The sequence below is a fragment of the Thalassophryne amazonica genome, chromosome 9 (assembly GCF_902500255.1).
Source record: "Thalassophryne amazonica chromosome 9, fThaAma1.1, whole genome shotgun sequence".
NCBI classification, from domain to species: domain Eukaryota; kingdom Metazoa; phylum Chordata; class Actinopteri; order Batrachoidiformes; family Batrachoididae; genus Thalassophryne; species Thalassophryne amazonica.
Window position 1 is genome coordinate 37,349,728 of NC_047111.1, and position 18,219 is coordinate 37,367,946.

Consider the following 18,219-nt stretch of genomic DNA (forward strand, 5'->3'; position numbering starts at 1 on the left):
AGGGGAAAACCTATACACAGGTGCAAAATTTATAGGCTGTTCATCTACAATGATCTCCAATGCTTTAAAATGGACAAAAAAAACCAAGAATGCGTGGAAGAAAACGGAAAACAACAATCAAAATGGATAGAAGAATAACCAGAATGGCAAAGGCTCACCCATTGATCCCCCGCAAAGTCCCTCTGTTAAATAAAAGACATGTGCAGAAGAGGTTACAATTTGCCAAAGAACACATCAACAGGCCTAAAGAGAAATGGAGGAATATTTTGTGGACTGATGAGAGTAAAATTGTTCTTTTTGGGTCCAAGGGCCGCAGACAGTTTGTGAGATGACCCCCAAACTCTGAATTCAAGCCACAGTTCACAGTGAAGACAGTGAAGCATGGTGGTGCAAGCATCATGATATGGGCATGTTTCTCCTACTATGGTGTTGGGCCTATATATTGCATACCAGGTATCATGGATCAGTTTGGATATGTCAAAATACTTGAAGAGATCATGTTGCCTTATGCTGAAGAGGACATGCCCTTGAAATGGGTGTTTCAACAAGACAATGACCCCAAGCACACTAGTAACTGAGCAAAATCTTGGTTCCAAACCAAAAAAATTAATGCCTTGCAGATGTGAAGAAATCAAGAAAAACTGTGGTTATACAACTAAATACTACAACCCCTGGCAAAAATTATGGAATCACCGGCCTCGGAGGATGTTCATTCAGTTGTTTAATCTTGTAGAAAAAAAGCAGATCACAGACATGACACAAAACTAAAGTCATTTCAAATGGCAACTTTCTGGCTTTAAGAAACACTATAAGAAATCAAGAAAAAAAATTGTGGCAGTCAGTAACGGTTACTTTTTAGACCAAGCAGAGGGGAAAAAATATGGACTCACTCAATTCTGAGGAATAAATTATGGAATCACCCTGTAAATTTTCATCCCCAAAACTAACACCTGCATCAAATCAGATCTGCTCGTTAGTCTGCATCTAAAGAGGAGTGATCACACCTTGGAGAGCTGTTGCACCAAGTGGACTGACATGAATCATGGCTCCAACATGAAAGATGTCAATTGAAACAAAGCAGAGGATTATCAAACTCTTAAGAGGGTAAATCGTCATGCAATGTTGCAAAAGATGTTGGTTGTTCACAGTCAGCTGTGTGTAAACTCTAGACCAAATACAAACAACATGGGAAGGTTGTTAAAGGCAAACATAGTGGTAGACCAAGGAAGACATCAAAGCGTCAAGACAGAAAACTTAAAGCAATATGTCTCAAAAATCAAAAATGCACAACAAAACAAACGAGGAAGGAATGGGAGGAAACTGGAGTCAATGTCTGTGACCGAACTGTAAGAAACCGCCTAAATAAAGGAAATGGGATTTACATACAGAAAAGCTAAACGAAAGCCATCATTAACACCTAAACAGAAAAAAAACAAGGTTACAATGGGCTAAGGAAAAGCAATCGTGGACTGTGGATGACTGGATGAAAGTCATATTCAGTGATGAATCTCGAATCTGCATTGGGCAAGGTGATGATACTGGAACTTTTGTTTGGTGCCGTTCCAATGAGATTTATAAAGATGACTGCCTGAAGAGAACATGTAAATTTCCACAGTCATTGATGATATGGGGCTGCATGTCAGGTAAAGGCACTGGGGAGATGGCTGTCATTACATCATCAATAAATGCACAAGTTTACGTTGATATTTTGGACACTTTTCTTATCCCATCAATTGAAAGGATGTTTGGGGATGATGAGATCATTTTTCAAGATGATAATGCATCTTGCCATAGAGCAAAAACTGTGAAAACATTCCTTGCAAAAAGACACATAGGGTCAATGTCATGGCCTGCAAATAGTCCGGATCTTAATCCAATTGAAAATCTTTGGTGGAAGTTGAAGAAAATAGTCCATGACAAGGCTCCAACCTGCAAATCCATAATTTTTGCCAGGGGTTGTAGTTTAGTGATTCACAGGATTGCTAAAAAAGCAGTTTGAACATAATAGTTTTGAGTTTGTAGCGTCAACAGCAGATGCTACTATTATTGTGAACACCCCCTTTTCTACTTTTTTTTACTAATAGCCCAATTTATAGCCTTAAGAGTGTGCATATCAGAATGCTTGGTCTTGTTGGATTTGTGAGAATCTACTGAATCTACTGGTACCTTGTTTCCCATGTAACAATAAGAAATATACTCAAAACCTGGATTAATCTTTTTAGTCACATAGCACTACTATTATTCTGAACACTACTGTATGTCACCTTTTCAATTGCTGAAATGTTTATATATATATGTGTGTGTGTGTGTGTGTGTGTGCGTGCGTGCGTGTATGTATGTACATTTCATGTCTGTAACTTCTTTCACAGTCATAGAAAGTCCAGAAAAATCTGTTAACTATTTAAAGGTGGTGACATAATCACTTCTTTGCCTGTGTGCTATTTGCAGTACATGTGAATGAAACAGAGCCACACACATATTTGGGTCCTCAGATATTTTGATGCAGCTACAGATTAAACTAAAAGTAAAATACAACACAGATTGTTTTGTTGTTGTTGTTGTTGTTGTTTTTGTTTTTAATTGGCCAGAGCCATGTGGATAATTGGCAGAGCAGTCTGCAGTGAATGTGGGCGGGGCATCGGAATTTCTGCACTATTAATGGTTGCTGTGCTCAAGTTAATTCATACATGGCTGAGATTGATAATTTGCTCAAGGTTTGGCACAATTGTCCCACCTCTAGTTCAGGTTCACCAGTTAATTGCAATGTTCTTGTCGTGTGTGTGTGTGTGTGTGTGCGTGCGTGCGTGCGTGCGTGAGTGCGTGTGTGAGTACGTGTGTGTGTTCTTCCTCCTGCTACCAAACAAAACATGGACCCAGGTTCTTTCTCGTTGTAGATTGGGGTTGTATCATGAACAGTGTTGCCACAGTTACTTTGAAAAAGTAACTTAGTTACTTTACTGATTACTCAATTGTAAAAGTAACTTAGTTACTTTACTGATTACTCAGTTGTAAAAGTAACTAAGTTAGATTACTAGTACTTTTTTAGTTACTTTTCCAGCTGCCGACAACAACCCTCTGCCACCTCAACATGACAATGATACCTGTTTTGCCAAAACTCACTTTATAGTCACCCTTTCTTGACTTCAATGAAAATAAATACTTGTTTTATAAAAAGTAAAATAAAGACCCTCTTTCTTGACCTCATATTTAACTGTTGACAGCACGTAACAGTAAAACTTGCAATTTCGAGCCTACATTGTTTATAAAGGTAACTATTAAATTCTAACATTTTTCTAACATTTAAATTTCTCTCTAAACATTTTACTTGTCGAATTATTATTATTTTAAGCAATATTAGTTGTAGTAAAAAACGGCTTTCAAAATTGCACCTTTAATTAGGGGTGTTGTGGGGGAGGGGGGCACATCCTTGCCCCACGCTCCCATTCCATCTGGATTCGCCCCTGCTTTGGCGTTTGAGCACAAAGAATGGATAACATTTATTTATGCAGAAAACAGGACCAGATTTACAGGTAAGAAAGTTTTATTGCTCTTTCACATCATGTGGTCCTCAGAAAGAGAGTTTAGGTGCATTTGAGTGGAAAATAGTGTTAGTTGTTGACGCGTCGCGGAGGATCAGCTGTTTTTAACGACCAGATACAGAGCGGCTCAGCTCAGAATTCTAAATAAAGGAGGAAAAAAAGTATAAAAATGTCTTTGTAAAGCTCAGTGCAGGTGTGCTGATCACCGCGCTTTAAGAGGTGAGGACGAGTCGAGCAGCTGCAAAAAACCGCGGATTAAAAGCTCACAGCTCGCTTAAAGTGGGCAGTTCAGTCGAACCCCGACCTCCTGCCCACGGACCAAGTTTAATGCTGCTATCGACCCACAATGAAAAATAATAGTAACGCACAGTGACATGGAGAAGTAACTTTAATCTGATTACTGATTTGGAAAGATTAACGCGTTAGATTACTCGTTACTAAAAAAAGTGGTCAGATTAGAGTAACGCGTTACTAAGTAACGCGTTACCGGCATCACTGATCATGAAGGGCATCAGATGCAGTAGTGGGCACAGATAACCAAAAAATTAACTTTGATAACAGATAATCAGATAACTGAAAAGTTATCTTTGATAAAGATAAACCGATAAACCACCCAAAAATGTATCGGAAGTTACAGATAATCGATAACCGATAAATTCCAGTATTGTCTCTGGTACATTTGCAATTACTAAGAAGCTGAAATTGACTTTTAACACGATCACTTTTGAAAGCATCAAAAGTGACGAAAGACCCAAAGAATGAGCCAGTATTTCCATGTTTGACCATGCTGCTCCCTGTAGGAAGCTGCACAGAAGAATCCTGAAAGCACCCACAAAATCAGCTCTCTACTAATCATAATGCTCCGGTCAGGCGGAGGTCTTGAAAAATAAAGTCATACTAACTTATGGTTTGTGAAAATACTGATAGAATAACTCCATTAATGTCAATTCTGTCATTTGTACAAAGTTAAAATATAACATATATCTTTTAATGTTGAATAATGCACTAATTCTGAGGTTTTGTAACAAACACAGACCGCAAAGCATTCTGGGTAAAAGTGCCTCTGCTAAACACTGATTGGTTCAGTCATTCATTATGTAAACCAACACGTTAATGTGACCGTGTGTTGGTTTAAAGATAAATGTGCTTTGCAAAATATTCCATTTTTATTGTAAAAACAGGCATTTTTACGGAGCCCTGGAAGTGTCATCGCAAAATGTTTTGCATGTGGAGAGAATGTGCGCACGTTTATGATGTTGTAAAACGTGCACTCAATATTAGTAAGTAAGTAAGTAAATTTATTTATATAGTGCCTTTCACAGACATAAGTCACAAGCACTTCACAGGTAAAATGCAATAATAAATAATAAAAACATAGATAAAACAAAGGACAAGGTTAACAGTTGGTCAGTTCTGAAAGCCTTATCTTGACACATAAATGTTGGCTTTACACTGTGCGTGTTTTGGCCATTTTTCAGATGATTTTTCATTCGTGCGAGAATTTTTGGACCGAGTTCAGGTTAATCATGCATCCTGCATCGTGTAGTGGAGTAACAAGCTTTAACATCTCACGACCACCTCCTGCTGCTGAAGAGCTACAAGCATCCAACCGCAGAGCTGTCTTGTAATGTTTTTTTTGTTGTTGTTTTGTTTTTACACTTAATTTGTAAAAAAAAAAAAAAAAAAAAAAAAAAGCCATTTGCAAAGCCAAAAAGTTGATTTGACCACCATCTGATAACCGGGTCAAAATAAATAGAACACTGCCATCTACTGGTACCCAGACGCTTAGTACTTGGGGCGAATACTGCCATGAACACTACTGGCCAGAAGATGGCAGTAGCGGCCTTGAAAACTTGCCAAACAAAATTCCAGATAATCCGTGTCTGCTACATTTAAGATGCGTGGAATTTAACAAATGCAAATACAATAACGTCTATAAACCCAGAGAATATATTCACGAGAGTTTTAGGCACTAGAGTTTAATGCTGTTGTCCGTGGAGCCTAAACAGAGTGTCTGAAATGCATTTGTCCTGTCGTGAACATCTGAGATTACCTTATGCTACCCATAATGCATTGCTGCCGGGCACAGCATGTGCTCACAAAACCTTAAAAATTAGCACATTACTTTAAAACGAAAACATATATCTGATATTTTCACTTTATAAAACTTCAGACATGACAGTAATTTTAAATAACTTGTCCAAAATGAGTAGGTTAAAATTTGAACCATAAGTTAAAAATGTATGCCTCTGGATGACTTGGGTGATATTGCGATTATATCAGTATGGTGTTAAAGGAAGTGATTTTTTTGGGGGGGGTCACCAGTTCTCCTTTGCCTACAGAGGATAGATTTCTGAAAACAGCTCTCTTCTGTCTCAACTGCTTTTAAGTTTTAAAAATGTTTTTCACTGTTCAGCTTGGTTTACTACGTTATCGGTCTAAAAATTATCGGACGGCAATTCATTGGAAGATAATTAGTCAGATGATGGTTTATAAAGTTATCTAAAAAAGATAGTCCGATAATGAAAACATTATCTTCGATAATTATCTGTTATCAGATTATCGGAAGTGTGCCCACCACTGACACCGACAAACCACGTTCCCTTTTTTTCAGTGAGAAGATGATGGAAAATTCTGCCAGCGTTGGCTGCGGTACCAGCAGTCGTACACACTGACAGTACATGTCATCGAAAGTTAAATAAATTTTGTTTTCCTTCTTGCTACAGTGATGAGGACAAACTGGATTTTGCTTTATCTTTAACAATGGAGAAACACGTCCACTGTGTACATCTATACAGAGTCACCTGGTTTTATATATTCACAAAATGTGAATAATTTGTGTGAAATTCCCAACCCAGTCTCACGTTTTTTTTTTTTTTGTTTGTTTGTTTGTTTGTTTTTTTCGTGCTCCCATCACGAAATGATTCAAATTTTTGTGACGGGGATTTTTTTAACTCACTGTTATTAACCCTACTCCTACCCCCAACCCTAACCATAACCACCCTGACCCCCGCTTCACTTTTATGTGTTAGAATGAATTTGTGCTCCCGTTACGAAAATGAGGCACTTTTCGTGGCGATATCATGAACCAATAGATTAATGTATATTTCGTGCTACTGAATCATGACTTGCCGTGAGATATGGTAGGAAATTCCTTAGAGAAATGATGCCGTAACATCACTAAAGTTAACTTTTTAAGCACCAATAAAAAAGTTTTCCGGATATTCCCGTATTTCTTTTTTTCATAAGAGGTCATATAAGCATCCAGGTTGTCCGTCCGTCCGTCTGTCTGGCCGCAATTCGTTCGCCGCAACATAGCTCGGCACCTATTGCTCGCAGAAACTTCATATTTGGTGGGTGCATGGCTTGGAGGAGTACTTTGCATGGGTTCGAAGGCCAGTGACCTTGACCTACTTCTGAAGGTCACCAGTGGTCACAACTGTGAAATCCTTCGCCGCAACGTACCTCGGCACCTTTTGCTCGCAGAAACTTCATATTTGGTGGGTACATGGCTTGGAGGAGTACTTCACATGGATTCGAAGGCTAGTGACCTTGACCTACTTTTCACGGTCACCAGTGGTCACAACTGTCAAATCCTTCGCCACAACGTTGCTACGCACCTGCTGCTCGCAGAAACTTCATATTTGTTGGGTACATGCCTTGGAGGAGTACTTCGCATGGGTTTGAAGGCCAGTGACCTTGACTTACTTTTGAAGGTCACCAGTGGTCACAACTGTCAAATCTTTCGCCACAACGTAGCTCGGCACCTATTGCTCACAGAAACTTAATATTTGGTAAGGCCAGTGACCTTGACCTACTTTTCATCAAGGTCACCAATGGTCACAACTGTCAAATCCTTTGCCACAACATAGCTCGGCACTTTTTGCTCATAGAAACTTCATACTTGGTGGGTACATGCCTTGGAGGAGTACTTCACATGGGTTCGAAGGCCGGTGACCTTGACCTCCATTTCAAGGTCATCAGTGGTTGCATTTGTTTTGAAGGCTTGGCGACCGTGACCGACTTTTTATGGTCACTGTTTGTCACATCCTCTAAATAAATATTATGCCAGTCTCCAATTTTTTCATTGTATATCCCAGTTTACATCAAGCACATAAGGCTTCAACCAAATACCCACCCCATACAAGTACATATTACTGCACTTTGCATGGAAAATAATACTGGGCGCAGAGCATTTCATGAAGAATGTCTCTAGTTTTCACTAAAGATTGTATAATTTTCCAGGAATGTTCCATATTCATCAGTTTGGTATAATTTCAAACTTTCTGTTGATCAGAAACCAGACAGGTTTTGACAGTAGTATCCACGTCCTAGCATGTCAAAATTTCACCTTTTTGGTGGCTTCTGCCTTTGTATACAGACACTGTCTGGTCATCGAATGTAAAATTATGAAAATGCTAAATCGCTGTGGCCTTTCAATTAATAAATTATTGTGTTTCAGAGACACTGCCAAACTTGGCGTGTTTGATGTCATTGTCTGCCGTCTTCCGCTGCAGACGACAGTAATTCAGCTGTAATGACTAGTAGATGTTGAATGTAGCAGCAAACGTGCCGTATCAATACACTGATCCATCCTGAATCCATGGTGGAAGCTCAAATGGTCGAGAGCAGCCAGAAGAAGACATTAGTGATGCTTCAGACCTCATTAGTTGATTGAGGAACACACACTTCCTGTTGCATTTTTTCTAGGTAACACGGCTCTGAATGTGTTTACAGTCGCTGCCGTGTTCATGATCCCACCAACCCAAGTGGATAATTTTCCAGGCTCTGGACCAATCACAGGTTAGAGGTTTCACACCTGATCTAGCACCGGGCAGTTTAGAGGTGTCATGTCCTGCTCATGGACACTTCAGCACCCATTCAGGAGTAGCTGCGGTTTGGTGACATGCAGCAGAAATAAGATGTGCTGTTGTTTTGTGCTTGAACATTTATGACCGAGTCTCCTTTAAGTATGTGTGATGTCATTTTTCCACTTTCCCTCTGAACCTGCAGGTTTGTCCAGCCGGTGAGCACTGTCTCAACCAGGCCTTTACTAAACGCCAGTACAGTCAGGTGGAGATCTTCAGGACCCTGTCCAGAGGATGGGGGCTCCGCTGTGTCCACGACATTAAGAAGGTAAGAACATGCAGATTTTTATGATATAACTCCACTGCTGTTGCTGTCTGCTCCGTGATCGCGTCTTAACATCGGTGCTGGTCACTGTTAAAGCTGTGACAACACAAAATAAGAACACGTGCTGTCAGTTAAGTTGTCACATTATCAGTGATTCCAGCAAACCAGCCATTTCAAATGGTTGTGAGCAAACAAACAAATGTTTCAGACACTGTTTCAGTCAATGATGTGCTGAAACACCCTGGGTTTGGTCCTTTTGAAGCTGCACGCGAGTCCACTAAAGACGACAGCTAACAAACACTTCTTGTGTTTGTCCCTCAGGGTCAGTTTGTGAGTGAGTACGTAGGTGAGATGATTGACGAGGAGGAGTGCAGATCGCGGATCAGACACGCCCAGGAGAACGACATCTGTAACTTCTACATGCTAACTCTGGACAAGGTAAAACTCAGAGCCAAATTCCACATGGTCATTGTCGAAGTCAGTGTTTGTTTGTTTGTTTGTTTGTTTGTTTGTTTGTTTGTTTGTTTACACGCTCATATAGCAGTGGGGTTTTGTTTTTGGTCTGTTGCTGATTTTGAGCAAAACTGTTTCAAAGTTGGGAGCATGGTGAGTTGGTAGTAATCAGTACTAGTGCAGCAAATAACTGAAACAATCCTTCAAATGGCGATACAAGCACCAAATTCAGCACAGACACTCCTTAAGGTGCACTGACACGAGCATGCCTGAGACTCACGCAATAGCACGCATGTCGTCGTGACGATCCCACCCGCTGTGTTCCCAGCTGGACGCCATTGTTTGTTCTACCGGCTGCCACGCACTCTGCACTGGACGCTGCATATATAAAATAAATATTTCATGGAGGATTAATCATTTTTTTCTGCAAATTCTGCAAATCACCGACTGTCTCAACCTCAGCAAGAGGCCAGCAGGTCAGTGACTCCAATTCTGCAAATCACTTTCTGAATCACAGAGAAGGCTGAAGCCGGAGCCGTTCGCCTAACTACCCGCAGAAAGCATTTTGAGCCGTCTAAAAAGGTAATTAGTTGTCTTGTTTACATTGTCATGACTTGATAAAACAGTTGTGTGTTCTTTCCTTCTTGTGTGCAGCTGTTAAAGTATGTTTATAACAGATTTAACTTCTTGTTATAATCCTTCAGACGAGCTGCGCTCTGATGCAATCTGCTGACGTCACCACTCGCTCTGTTCACGTCTTCTTTATGCCACTTGACAAGTTGCACGTCGTGTTGGAGATTAGATCACGCGACGTAGCACGACATTTCTCTGTGCGCAATAGCACGCACCGGCGCCCCTCTGGTGTCCTGTCTGCACCCGTTAAAGACAAGTTTGCTCTCCAGCACGACACAGGTCGTGCTAGTGCATGAATCAAAGACATGCTCGTGTCAGTGGGCCTTTAGACATTAACTCTTTTGAAAAAAAACTGATTGGCCACTTGAATTTTCAATAAGCAGCCATGTAGGGGTCAGTTAGGCAGTACAGTCTCATTTGAGGGCGGGCACTAAAGCGGGCACTTACATATGATGTAATTTCTCTGCTTCCAGGGACAGAAACACAGCACTTTCTCTGAGATTTTGGGCAAATTACATGCAAACAAAGTGAAAATACGAAAGAAAAGAAAAAGTGACAATGCAGTGGAAAGTGGACATGTGTTTGTTTATGACCCGGACCACAAAAGTGTCGAGGCGGTTTTGCAGGCGAGAGAACGTAGCTACTCTGGTGAGCTGTGTAGGCTAACAGTTACCGACATGACGTTTCTCGTTCGCCTCATTTTCCCAAAATGGTGACAAAGGTCAATTTCAGTTTGTACTGGGTCAAAAGTTAAATGCTTCAATCTTAGTAAAAGTGATGCAAATTATTAGTTGAGCTAATTGGATTAATAAATGGAATAGTTTTGTCTGTGTTGAATGCTTGGTTTCCAAAGTAATGTCAACAAGCTCAATGTCCATTGGATTCTATGACATGTGACATACGTTACCCTGTAACGTGATAACTAAGCATGATACTTGGTCCAAACTATCCCTTTTTAAACCCTATTAACTCAAGTAATAATTTGCATCACTTTTTACCAAAAACTTCTGACCCCTATACAAGCCAAAATTGACCTTTGTCACCATTCTTGCTGTTTTTACCCCATAACTCCATAGAATTCAGTCATAGATAGTCCAAACTATACCTTTTTGGAATATTTTTATGAGTGTATAAGTTGCCGATGGAGTCTTATGTTTATGTGTTTATGGGGTGGTGGAGGCCTGGATGTTAGCAAGGTGGGCTTCTGACCAGACGACCCTTTGTTCAGTTCACACAGGGTAACTCACCAAAGTACCCTTAAGCAAGGTTCTTAATCCCCAAATTGCTCTGTGTGTGCATTTGGGTGCTTTGCATGTCAGCACACTGACGTTGTGTGAGTGTGTGTTTGAATGTGAAACATCATAGAGAATCTGCATCAAATGAAAACCGTCTCAAGTTCTGCTGTGTGTGTGGGTGTGTGTACGTTAGGATCGGATCATCGATGCCGGACCAAAGGGGAATGAAGCTCGCTTCATGAACCACTGCTGCCAACCAAACTGTGAGACCCAGAAGTGGACAGTCAGCGGAGACACTCGTGTGGGACTCTTTGCTCTCGTAGATGTCACTGCAGGTGAGATCTCATCTTCCTGCTTAAATAAAACATGTTTAAATGAATAATAAACCTTAACAATGCAATTTGTAATTGGAAAAAAATGAGCTTATATATAAAGTCAGATGTATGTATGTATGTATGTTTGTATGTAGGTGTATATCTATGTACAGTTTGCCTGTTGCCTTGCAACACTAATTGTGGCAGTGCCACACACACATAAACAACCTCTTCGTTACCACACGTCCACAACTACTAATTTAAATGCTCCCCACAACCCTAACACATGCAACGCCCTCCCACACATACACTTACACAAACCCTTCCCAACACACACCAGTAAACAGGATTAACGGCGGTTAAAATCAAAGATAAATCTGCAGGATTAAAGGTCAGCATTCACAATCACGGTGCAGCACCTCCTCTATGTTTAATCCGTAATGGCTCCAAACCATTCAGATTAAACAGTTATGACCTTCAATTTGACCTGTGTCTGAAGGACCGTTGACTATGTATGTCAGCTTTTACTGACCTGTGCCTAACAGTAACCATGGCAATGCTCCAACACATATGACACACACACATAGCCTCCCTAAATACACAACCCTACTGTTCCCTGCTGTATCAATTAGTTTTATCATTGGTTGACTCTGAAACATTCCACCGAGTTGGGTCCAAGCAGGATCAAACCTTTTGTTAGATTTTTCCTCACATGTACATAAGTGAAAACAGTGCCCCCACTGTGCACGTGCACTCCCAAGACAATTAAACCTCCTTAACCCTTAGAACCCTAGTCCCACTAGTCCCAGTATTAAGGAGAGCATGTTGAAGTTGTTTTTACATTTGATAGTCTATATGTTGCACTAAAGTAGGTTAAGTAATGTTACAAAAGTGTGACAATTTTAAAAAACCCATTTAATTATGGTAAATTACCATTATTTGTTGATTTTCATTTCAACAAATTTATAGACAACAGTGCAATTAAAGGTGATTAATGGTGTATGTCAACAGAATCACATACTTTATTTTTGTAAATTGGACAAAATTAGATCTGGTTTGTTAACTATTTGAAAGTGTTACATTTATTTGTGAACTTTAAAATCACTTTGGGGTTGTAATATACACCATCAAATAATATAAAGAGGTTAGGACTAGTGGACCCTCCGCGAGCTCTAAGGGATTTTCTCAATTTTAACATACCTTCAGTATTTTCCCTTTTAAGGTACTTGTATTTTAGTATAATGCCCATGTGTTGCATATCAATTGTTCAGAGGAATCTCAACTTTCAGAATATGTTTCACATACTGTGAAGACACTGTATTTAGAAATATTTTGGCTCTAATCTGAAAACAGTTGAATGCATTTTTCAAAAATTCTTCTAAATCTTTGTTGAAAATGCACCTTTATACATGTGGATGAACTGTTTTGGTGCTAGAAATAAGTTCACCAAAGTCTTGGCTCCCCAATGTCATGTAATATATGAACAAACTGATAAAATTGTATGTCAATGTAAATACATTACGTTAGTAATTTTTAAAAAATTATTTAAACGTGCATTTTTTAGGTATTGTATGTATATGGTGATTACTTCAGCGAGACCCACCATTCTCAGAGACCACATGGGGTGAATTTAATTTTGACAATCGCTTGCACAATTGTGGCTTTAAGTCTGACATTATGTGGTCACTATGAACGCAAAGCAATTAGAAAAAGTGGAAGTTACTGCAAAGTTTTTAAATGTAGCTGCTTACAAATGATGATACATTCTTTAGCACAAAGCCATTTTAGAATTCTCTTCCCAGAATGCTCAGTATTTTTTCAGTTCGCGTGAGTAAAGGTGAGCTAATGGTAGCTGTTGGATTCCTCAGATTGTAGAATGTGTTTTTGTGTGTCATAATCAGGCACGGAGCTGACCTTCAACTACAACCTGGAGTGTTGGGTAACGGGAAGACGCTGTCTGTAAATGTGGAGCACCAAACTCTGCAGCGGTTTTCTGGGTGTCAGGCCAAAGGTGGGTGAAGTGCAAAGACCAGACACATTTTGTATCAAGTACTGGATCCTGTCAGTCCTCCTCAGTACTAAATTATCAGCTGTGACACACTTGGATTCTGTTATATTTTTTCTGTTTTACAGTCAAATGTACTGTTCTTATAATGGATGAATGAAACTGCCAATAACAGCCACACTATACATTAAAAAAATGCTAAATCTTACCACCACACTTATATAAGAGCATAGTAAAAGTACTTGCCACTATTGAACAGGTTTTTGTTATGCTGTGGTATCAAGTGGAAAAAAATCTTTCTTTATACAAAAGGTTATTAAATAACTATGTATTCATCTCAAATTGAGAACATCTCTGTAACATCTAAATTAAATAATAATACCAAACTATAAAGGATGAATTTCAGTTCTCCTGTAATATAACACAACTAAATCATCACATGTTTGACTTTGGACAAACTAATGGATGGAAAGCCCAAAATTCCCAAGTCAAAGAATGTTGCTTTCAGTTCATTTACAACAATTCAGAAACATGAAGCCTGTGACTCAGTATGGTGAATCTGACTAGAGCAGACTGAGGGAAGCCATCAAGATACCCGTGACTACTGGTGGAATTAGAAGCTTCAGTGACTGTGATTGGAGTGACTACATGCACAGACTGCTGCCTTTTTGCTTCACCAGTTACATGTTAAGAGGCGCAGACGTTGAAATATAGTCTCACCTTTGCTGGAACGCACAGAGGAGAGTCTCGTCTAGGTTTGATATGTCTTCTTTTTGACAGGTTTTTTGGTGTGTCACTTTTTTCATAAAAGTTGCTAAGTTATGATGCACATCTCAGCAGGGATAAGTATGAATATCATCTCATATATGAAGGAATTTCACCTTTTTGTGGTGTGTGTGTGTGTGTGTGTGTGTGTGTGTGTGTGTGTGTGTGTGTGTGGGTGTGTGTGTGTGTGTGTGTGTGTGTGTGTGTGTGTGTGTGTGTGTGTGTGTGTGCTATTACTATCATTAAATGATAGACTTTCGATCACTAACTAACAGAATACTGTCTCATTGCATGATGGGATTGCATGATGCTCCTCAGGATGCAGTAAAATTTTTAAGTTTATTAAAACAAAAATGAAAATGTATGTACAGTGTTTTAAAGTTCTCCTTTGATGTAGTGTTTAATAAAATTGATCTTTCATTTAGTTTTTAATTTAACGTGGTTGGAAATGCTGCTTGCAATATTTTCATTGAAGTTCAATTGACATATTTCAAAGATGCGCCCAGAAAAGCACATTTGTTGACAGACGAGCACATCCAGTGTGTAGAACGTCAAAGAAATGCAGGTGGATCAGTGCCGTTTGAGGTTTAAAAATGATACAGTTATTATTTGGGTCAGAGTGGAGCACTGAAACTCATTTTAGAATTTGACTCTGATAACTGGGACTTAACTTGGACTCTTGTTTAGAGACTTGGACTGGAACACTGGGGACTCCACTCAACTCGGACTCTAGGTTCAGTGACTCGACAACAGCATGAAGCCAGAAACACTTTTACAATGCAGTGGAAGGCAATATCAGCTTATCCAAAGATTTATCCTGCAAAAATCAGATTAGAATCAGAATCGAATTTATCGCCAAGTAAGTTCTCACATACAAGGAATTTGATCTGGTGTCATTGGTGCATAAACAACAATAAAAATAAAAAGGAAAAAAAATACTTCTGTAAGAAGTGAAGGAGTCAAATAGACAAATGAGTAAAACTATTTTCACTGCCAAATAAATATAGAATAATGGAATGGGGCTGTGCAAAGGCACCTTTCCACATACACATACAGCACCTTTCAGTGCAGGGATGATCAATCTGTACTTTGTGGGAGTGGTGGGAGGCACGGTACATGGGCTCTCTGGCATTATTTCTAAGTCTAGCTGCGGACGTCTGCCAGAGGGGAGGGTGACAAAAAGTTTGTGTCCTGGGTGAAAGGGATCGGCCACAATTTTCCTTGCTCGCCTCAGGAGGTGTACAGGTCCTGTAGGGATGGCAGATTGTAGTCGATCACCTTCTCTACTGCATGGATGATACACTGCAGTCTGCTCCTGTCCTTAGTGGCAGCAGAGTACCAGATGGTGATGGTGGAGGAGATGATGGACTCAGTGATGGCAGTGTAGAAGTTCACCATCATTGTTTATGGCAGGTTGAACTTCCTTAGCTGCCGCAGAAAGTACATCCTCTGTTGTGCTCTGTTGGTGAGAGAGCTGACGTTCAGCTCCCACTTGAGGTCCTGGGTGATGGTGGTCCCAGGTAACAGAAGGACTTAGTGCAGAAACTGTTTCTTTTTGTTGTTTTCACTTGTTGGAGCGGAACCTTTTACAGCAGTCTCACAACTGTAAACCCAAAACATCAACATTAAATTGTTTACCAATTTACCTGGCCACACCCCATGTGTCCATTGATGAGAGAGGGAAGATGACCAGGACTCAGTCCACTTCTCAGATTGACCTCACCTTTAATACAGAGAATGAGCCAAAGTAACAATAACAGAGAGTCTCTGGGTTCACGCTTAATTTGCCCTGGAAATGAGGCTTTTTGAACTTATTCATCACTGTGAAGTTGCAGGTTTGTATTTGGAAACATATGTTGTTTCTATCACCATTTTATTGAGTATTTTCTTCTTTATGTTTCCTACTATTCATCCTGTAGTTATACTGCCCCCACGGTTAAAGTAGGTATTGTAACTTCTGGAAACCTCACACTAAAAATTTTGTAGGATGCACAGGAGGGAAAAAGCGCTTGAAATGAACACTGAAATGCGAGGTCATGACCTTTAAAGCATGTATCCTTGTGTGCCGAGGTCATTCAGGGCACTCTTGTAAAATCAGCAATCTCTGTTCTGCCAGAACAACCCTCCGTCTGATGACAAAGGTCGCAAACTGAAGAGGAGGGGTCATCACAAAAGGAAGAAGAAGGTGGTGGTGACCAAAGAGAGGGAGGACGAGTGTTTCAGCTGTGGAGACGGAGGACAGATGGTTTCCTGTAAGAGACCTGGCTGCCCCAAAGTTTACCACGCTGACTGTCTCAACCTCACCAAGAGGCCAGCAGGTCAGTGACTCCGCAGCGCCACCAAGTTCCTCAGTCAAATGTCACTTTCACACATTCAAATGACATAATCCAGGCATACATTTGCACACTTCTTGGCAAAAATATTCAAATTTTCCCATATTGCACATATGTGGTAAGACAGTAGGGATATCTACTTTATTTACTTTACATGCACCTTGATGAACGTTTCTTCAAACAACATGGAAGATTCCAGGAATTAATACAATGACTTCTTAAAGGTTCTGAATGACTAGTAAAATTCTGGGTTAGCTGTGGTATATGTGGTGGTGATTTTTTTTTTTTTTCCAGTTTAGAGCAGTAAGAATTAAGCCAAGGCTTCACGAGCAGTTGTATGTTGTATCTCCGTGGGATCTCCACAAGTCAAGTTCCATCTTAGTACCCATCTCAGAAAGGTTCATAGTACCACAAGCAACTATACAGTACTAGACAAAACTATAAGAAGCTTGGAACCAAACAGATGTCACCTCATTGAGGAACAAGGCTCAAATTAACACCAAAGAATTCATGAACACTTGTTGTGAAGGTCCAAGAGAAACTCAGGATCACAACCAATGAACTGACAAAATACCCCACATTGTTTTTTTTATCATCTTTCTTGTTTTAACATTACAACTGTAATCCACATGGTCGGGTATTTGGGTCAGGACACAGTTGTGGAGTGTTATTTTTGATTATTGCTTTCCTGTTGGCTGTTTCTGGACGGTAGGTCGCTGGGAATGTCCGTGGCATCAGTGTGACGTCTGTGGCAAAGAGGCGGCATCCTTCTGCGAGATGTGTCCGAGTTCTTACTGCAGTCAGCACCGTGACGGTCTGCTCTTCATCTCCAAGCTGGATGGCAAACTTTGCTGCAGCGAACACGACCCCTGTGGGCCTGACCCACTGGAGCCGGGGGAGATCCGAGAGTACAAGCCTGAACCCAGAGCTCTGACCTCCGGGCTGGGCATGGCCATCATCACCTCCACCTCTCCCAACACAACCACAGCCCTGAACCCAACCTCCAGCAGGGACCAGGAGATCAGCAGCCCTTCTGGAATTTGCTCTGCTGAGTCATTTCCTGCCTTTTCTATCCCAGTACCAATCACTATTCCTGTACCTGCCGCGTCACCTCCCCCCAGCAGCTCCGACGCTCCCAGCAGTCCTCAGATGTTTGACCTGCCACACTACTCGCCCATCTCCTCATATGAGGAGGAAAGGGATGTGTTGGAGGATGAAGAGGACGACGTGGAGGAGCTGCTGGCAGAAGTGGAGGAAGAATTAGTGGAAGAGGGCGGCGTAGGGCGGCAGAAATCAGACACTCATGAGGACGATGGAGACACCCTGCTGGAGGATGTGGGCCTGGAATACCTGGAGTTCAAAGAGGATGATGATGATGATGATGATGATGGTGATGATGATGAAGAAGAGGAGGAAGAGGAAGAGGAGGACTGATGCACATTGGACCCTCACAGAACACGAACAGCTGGATCTCGTACTACGTCCCCACTGTGGGACAGCGAGTGCTGAGGAGACCCAGTGCCACTACACACGGAGCTGCACCTGTCTGCATTCAATAAGCAGGCGGCGTTACGGAGCAATTCTTCAGGCAAAACTGAAGAAACACAAAAAAAACACCCCAGAGATAATGAGAACATAGCTTAAGGTTCACTGACTGACTTCAGTTTTGTTGTAATAATCCGTCCGTGCTCACTGACGCCTGGACACAGTAGCTATAAAAGGGACTAACAGGGATGTTGCACACACTGGCGTTGACTGCACCTTCATATCAGAGATCGGACAATAGCTACAACTGACACACAAACTCTG

At 40.8% G+C, this 18,219-nt stretch overlaps 1 protein-coding gene across 1 annotated transcript in view; it reads left to right on the top strand.

The window, feature by feature from the left end:
* The window catches only part of LOC117516991 (histone-lysine N-methyltransferase, H3 lysine-36 and H4 lysine-20 specific-like), a 134,715-nt gene extending 116,833 nt beyond the window's left edge, over positions 1 to 17,882 (top strand). The window contains 8 exon segments of the mRNA XM_034177885.1: positions 8,553 to 8,675; positions 8,994 to 9,110; positions 11,187 to 11,328; positions 13,209 to 13,249; positions 13,251 to 13,286; positions 13,289 to 13,318; positions 16,194 to 16,395; positions 17,123 to 17,882. Of these exon segments, the coding sequence (XP_034033776.1) occupies positions 8,553 to 8,675; positions 8,994 to 9,110; positions 11,187 to 11,328; positions 13,209 to 13,249; positions 13,251 to 13,286; positions 13,289 to 13,318; positions 16,194 to 16,395; positions 17,123 to 17,844 (1,413 nt within the window). The 3' untranslated portion in view covers positions 17,845 to 17,882.
* The last annotated feature ends 337 nt before the right edge of the window (positions 17,883 to 18,219 follow it).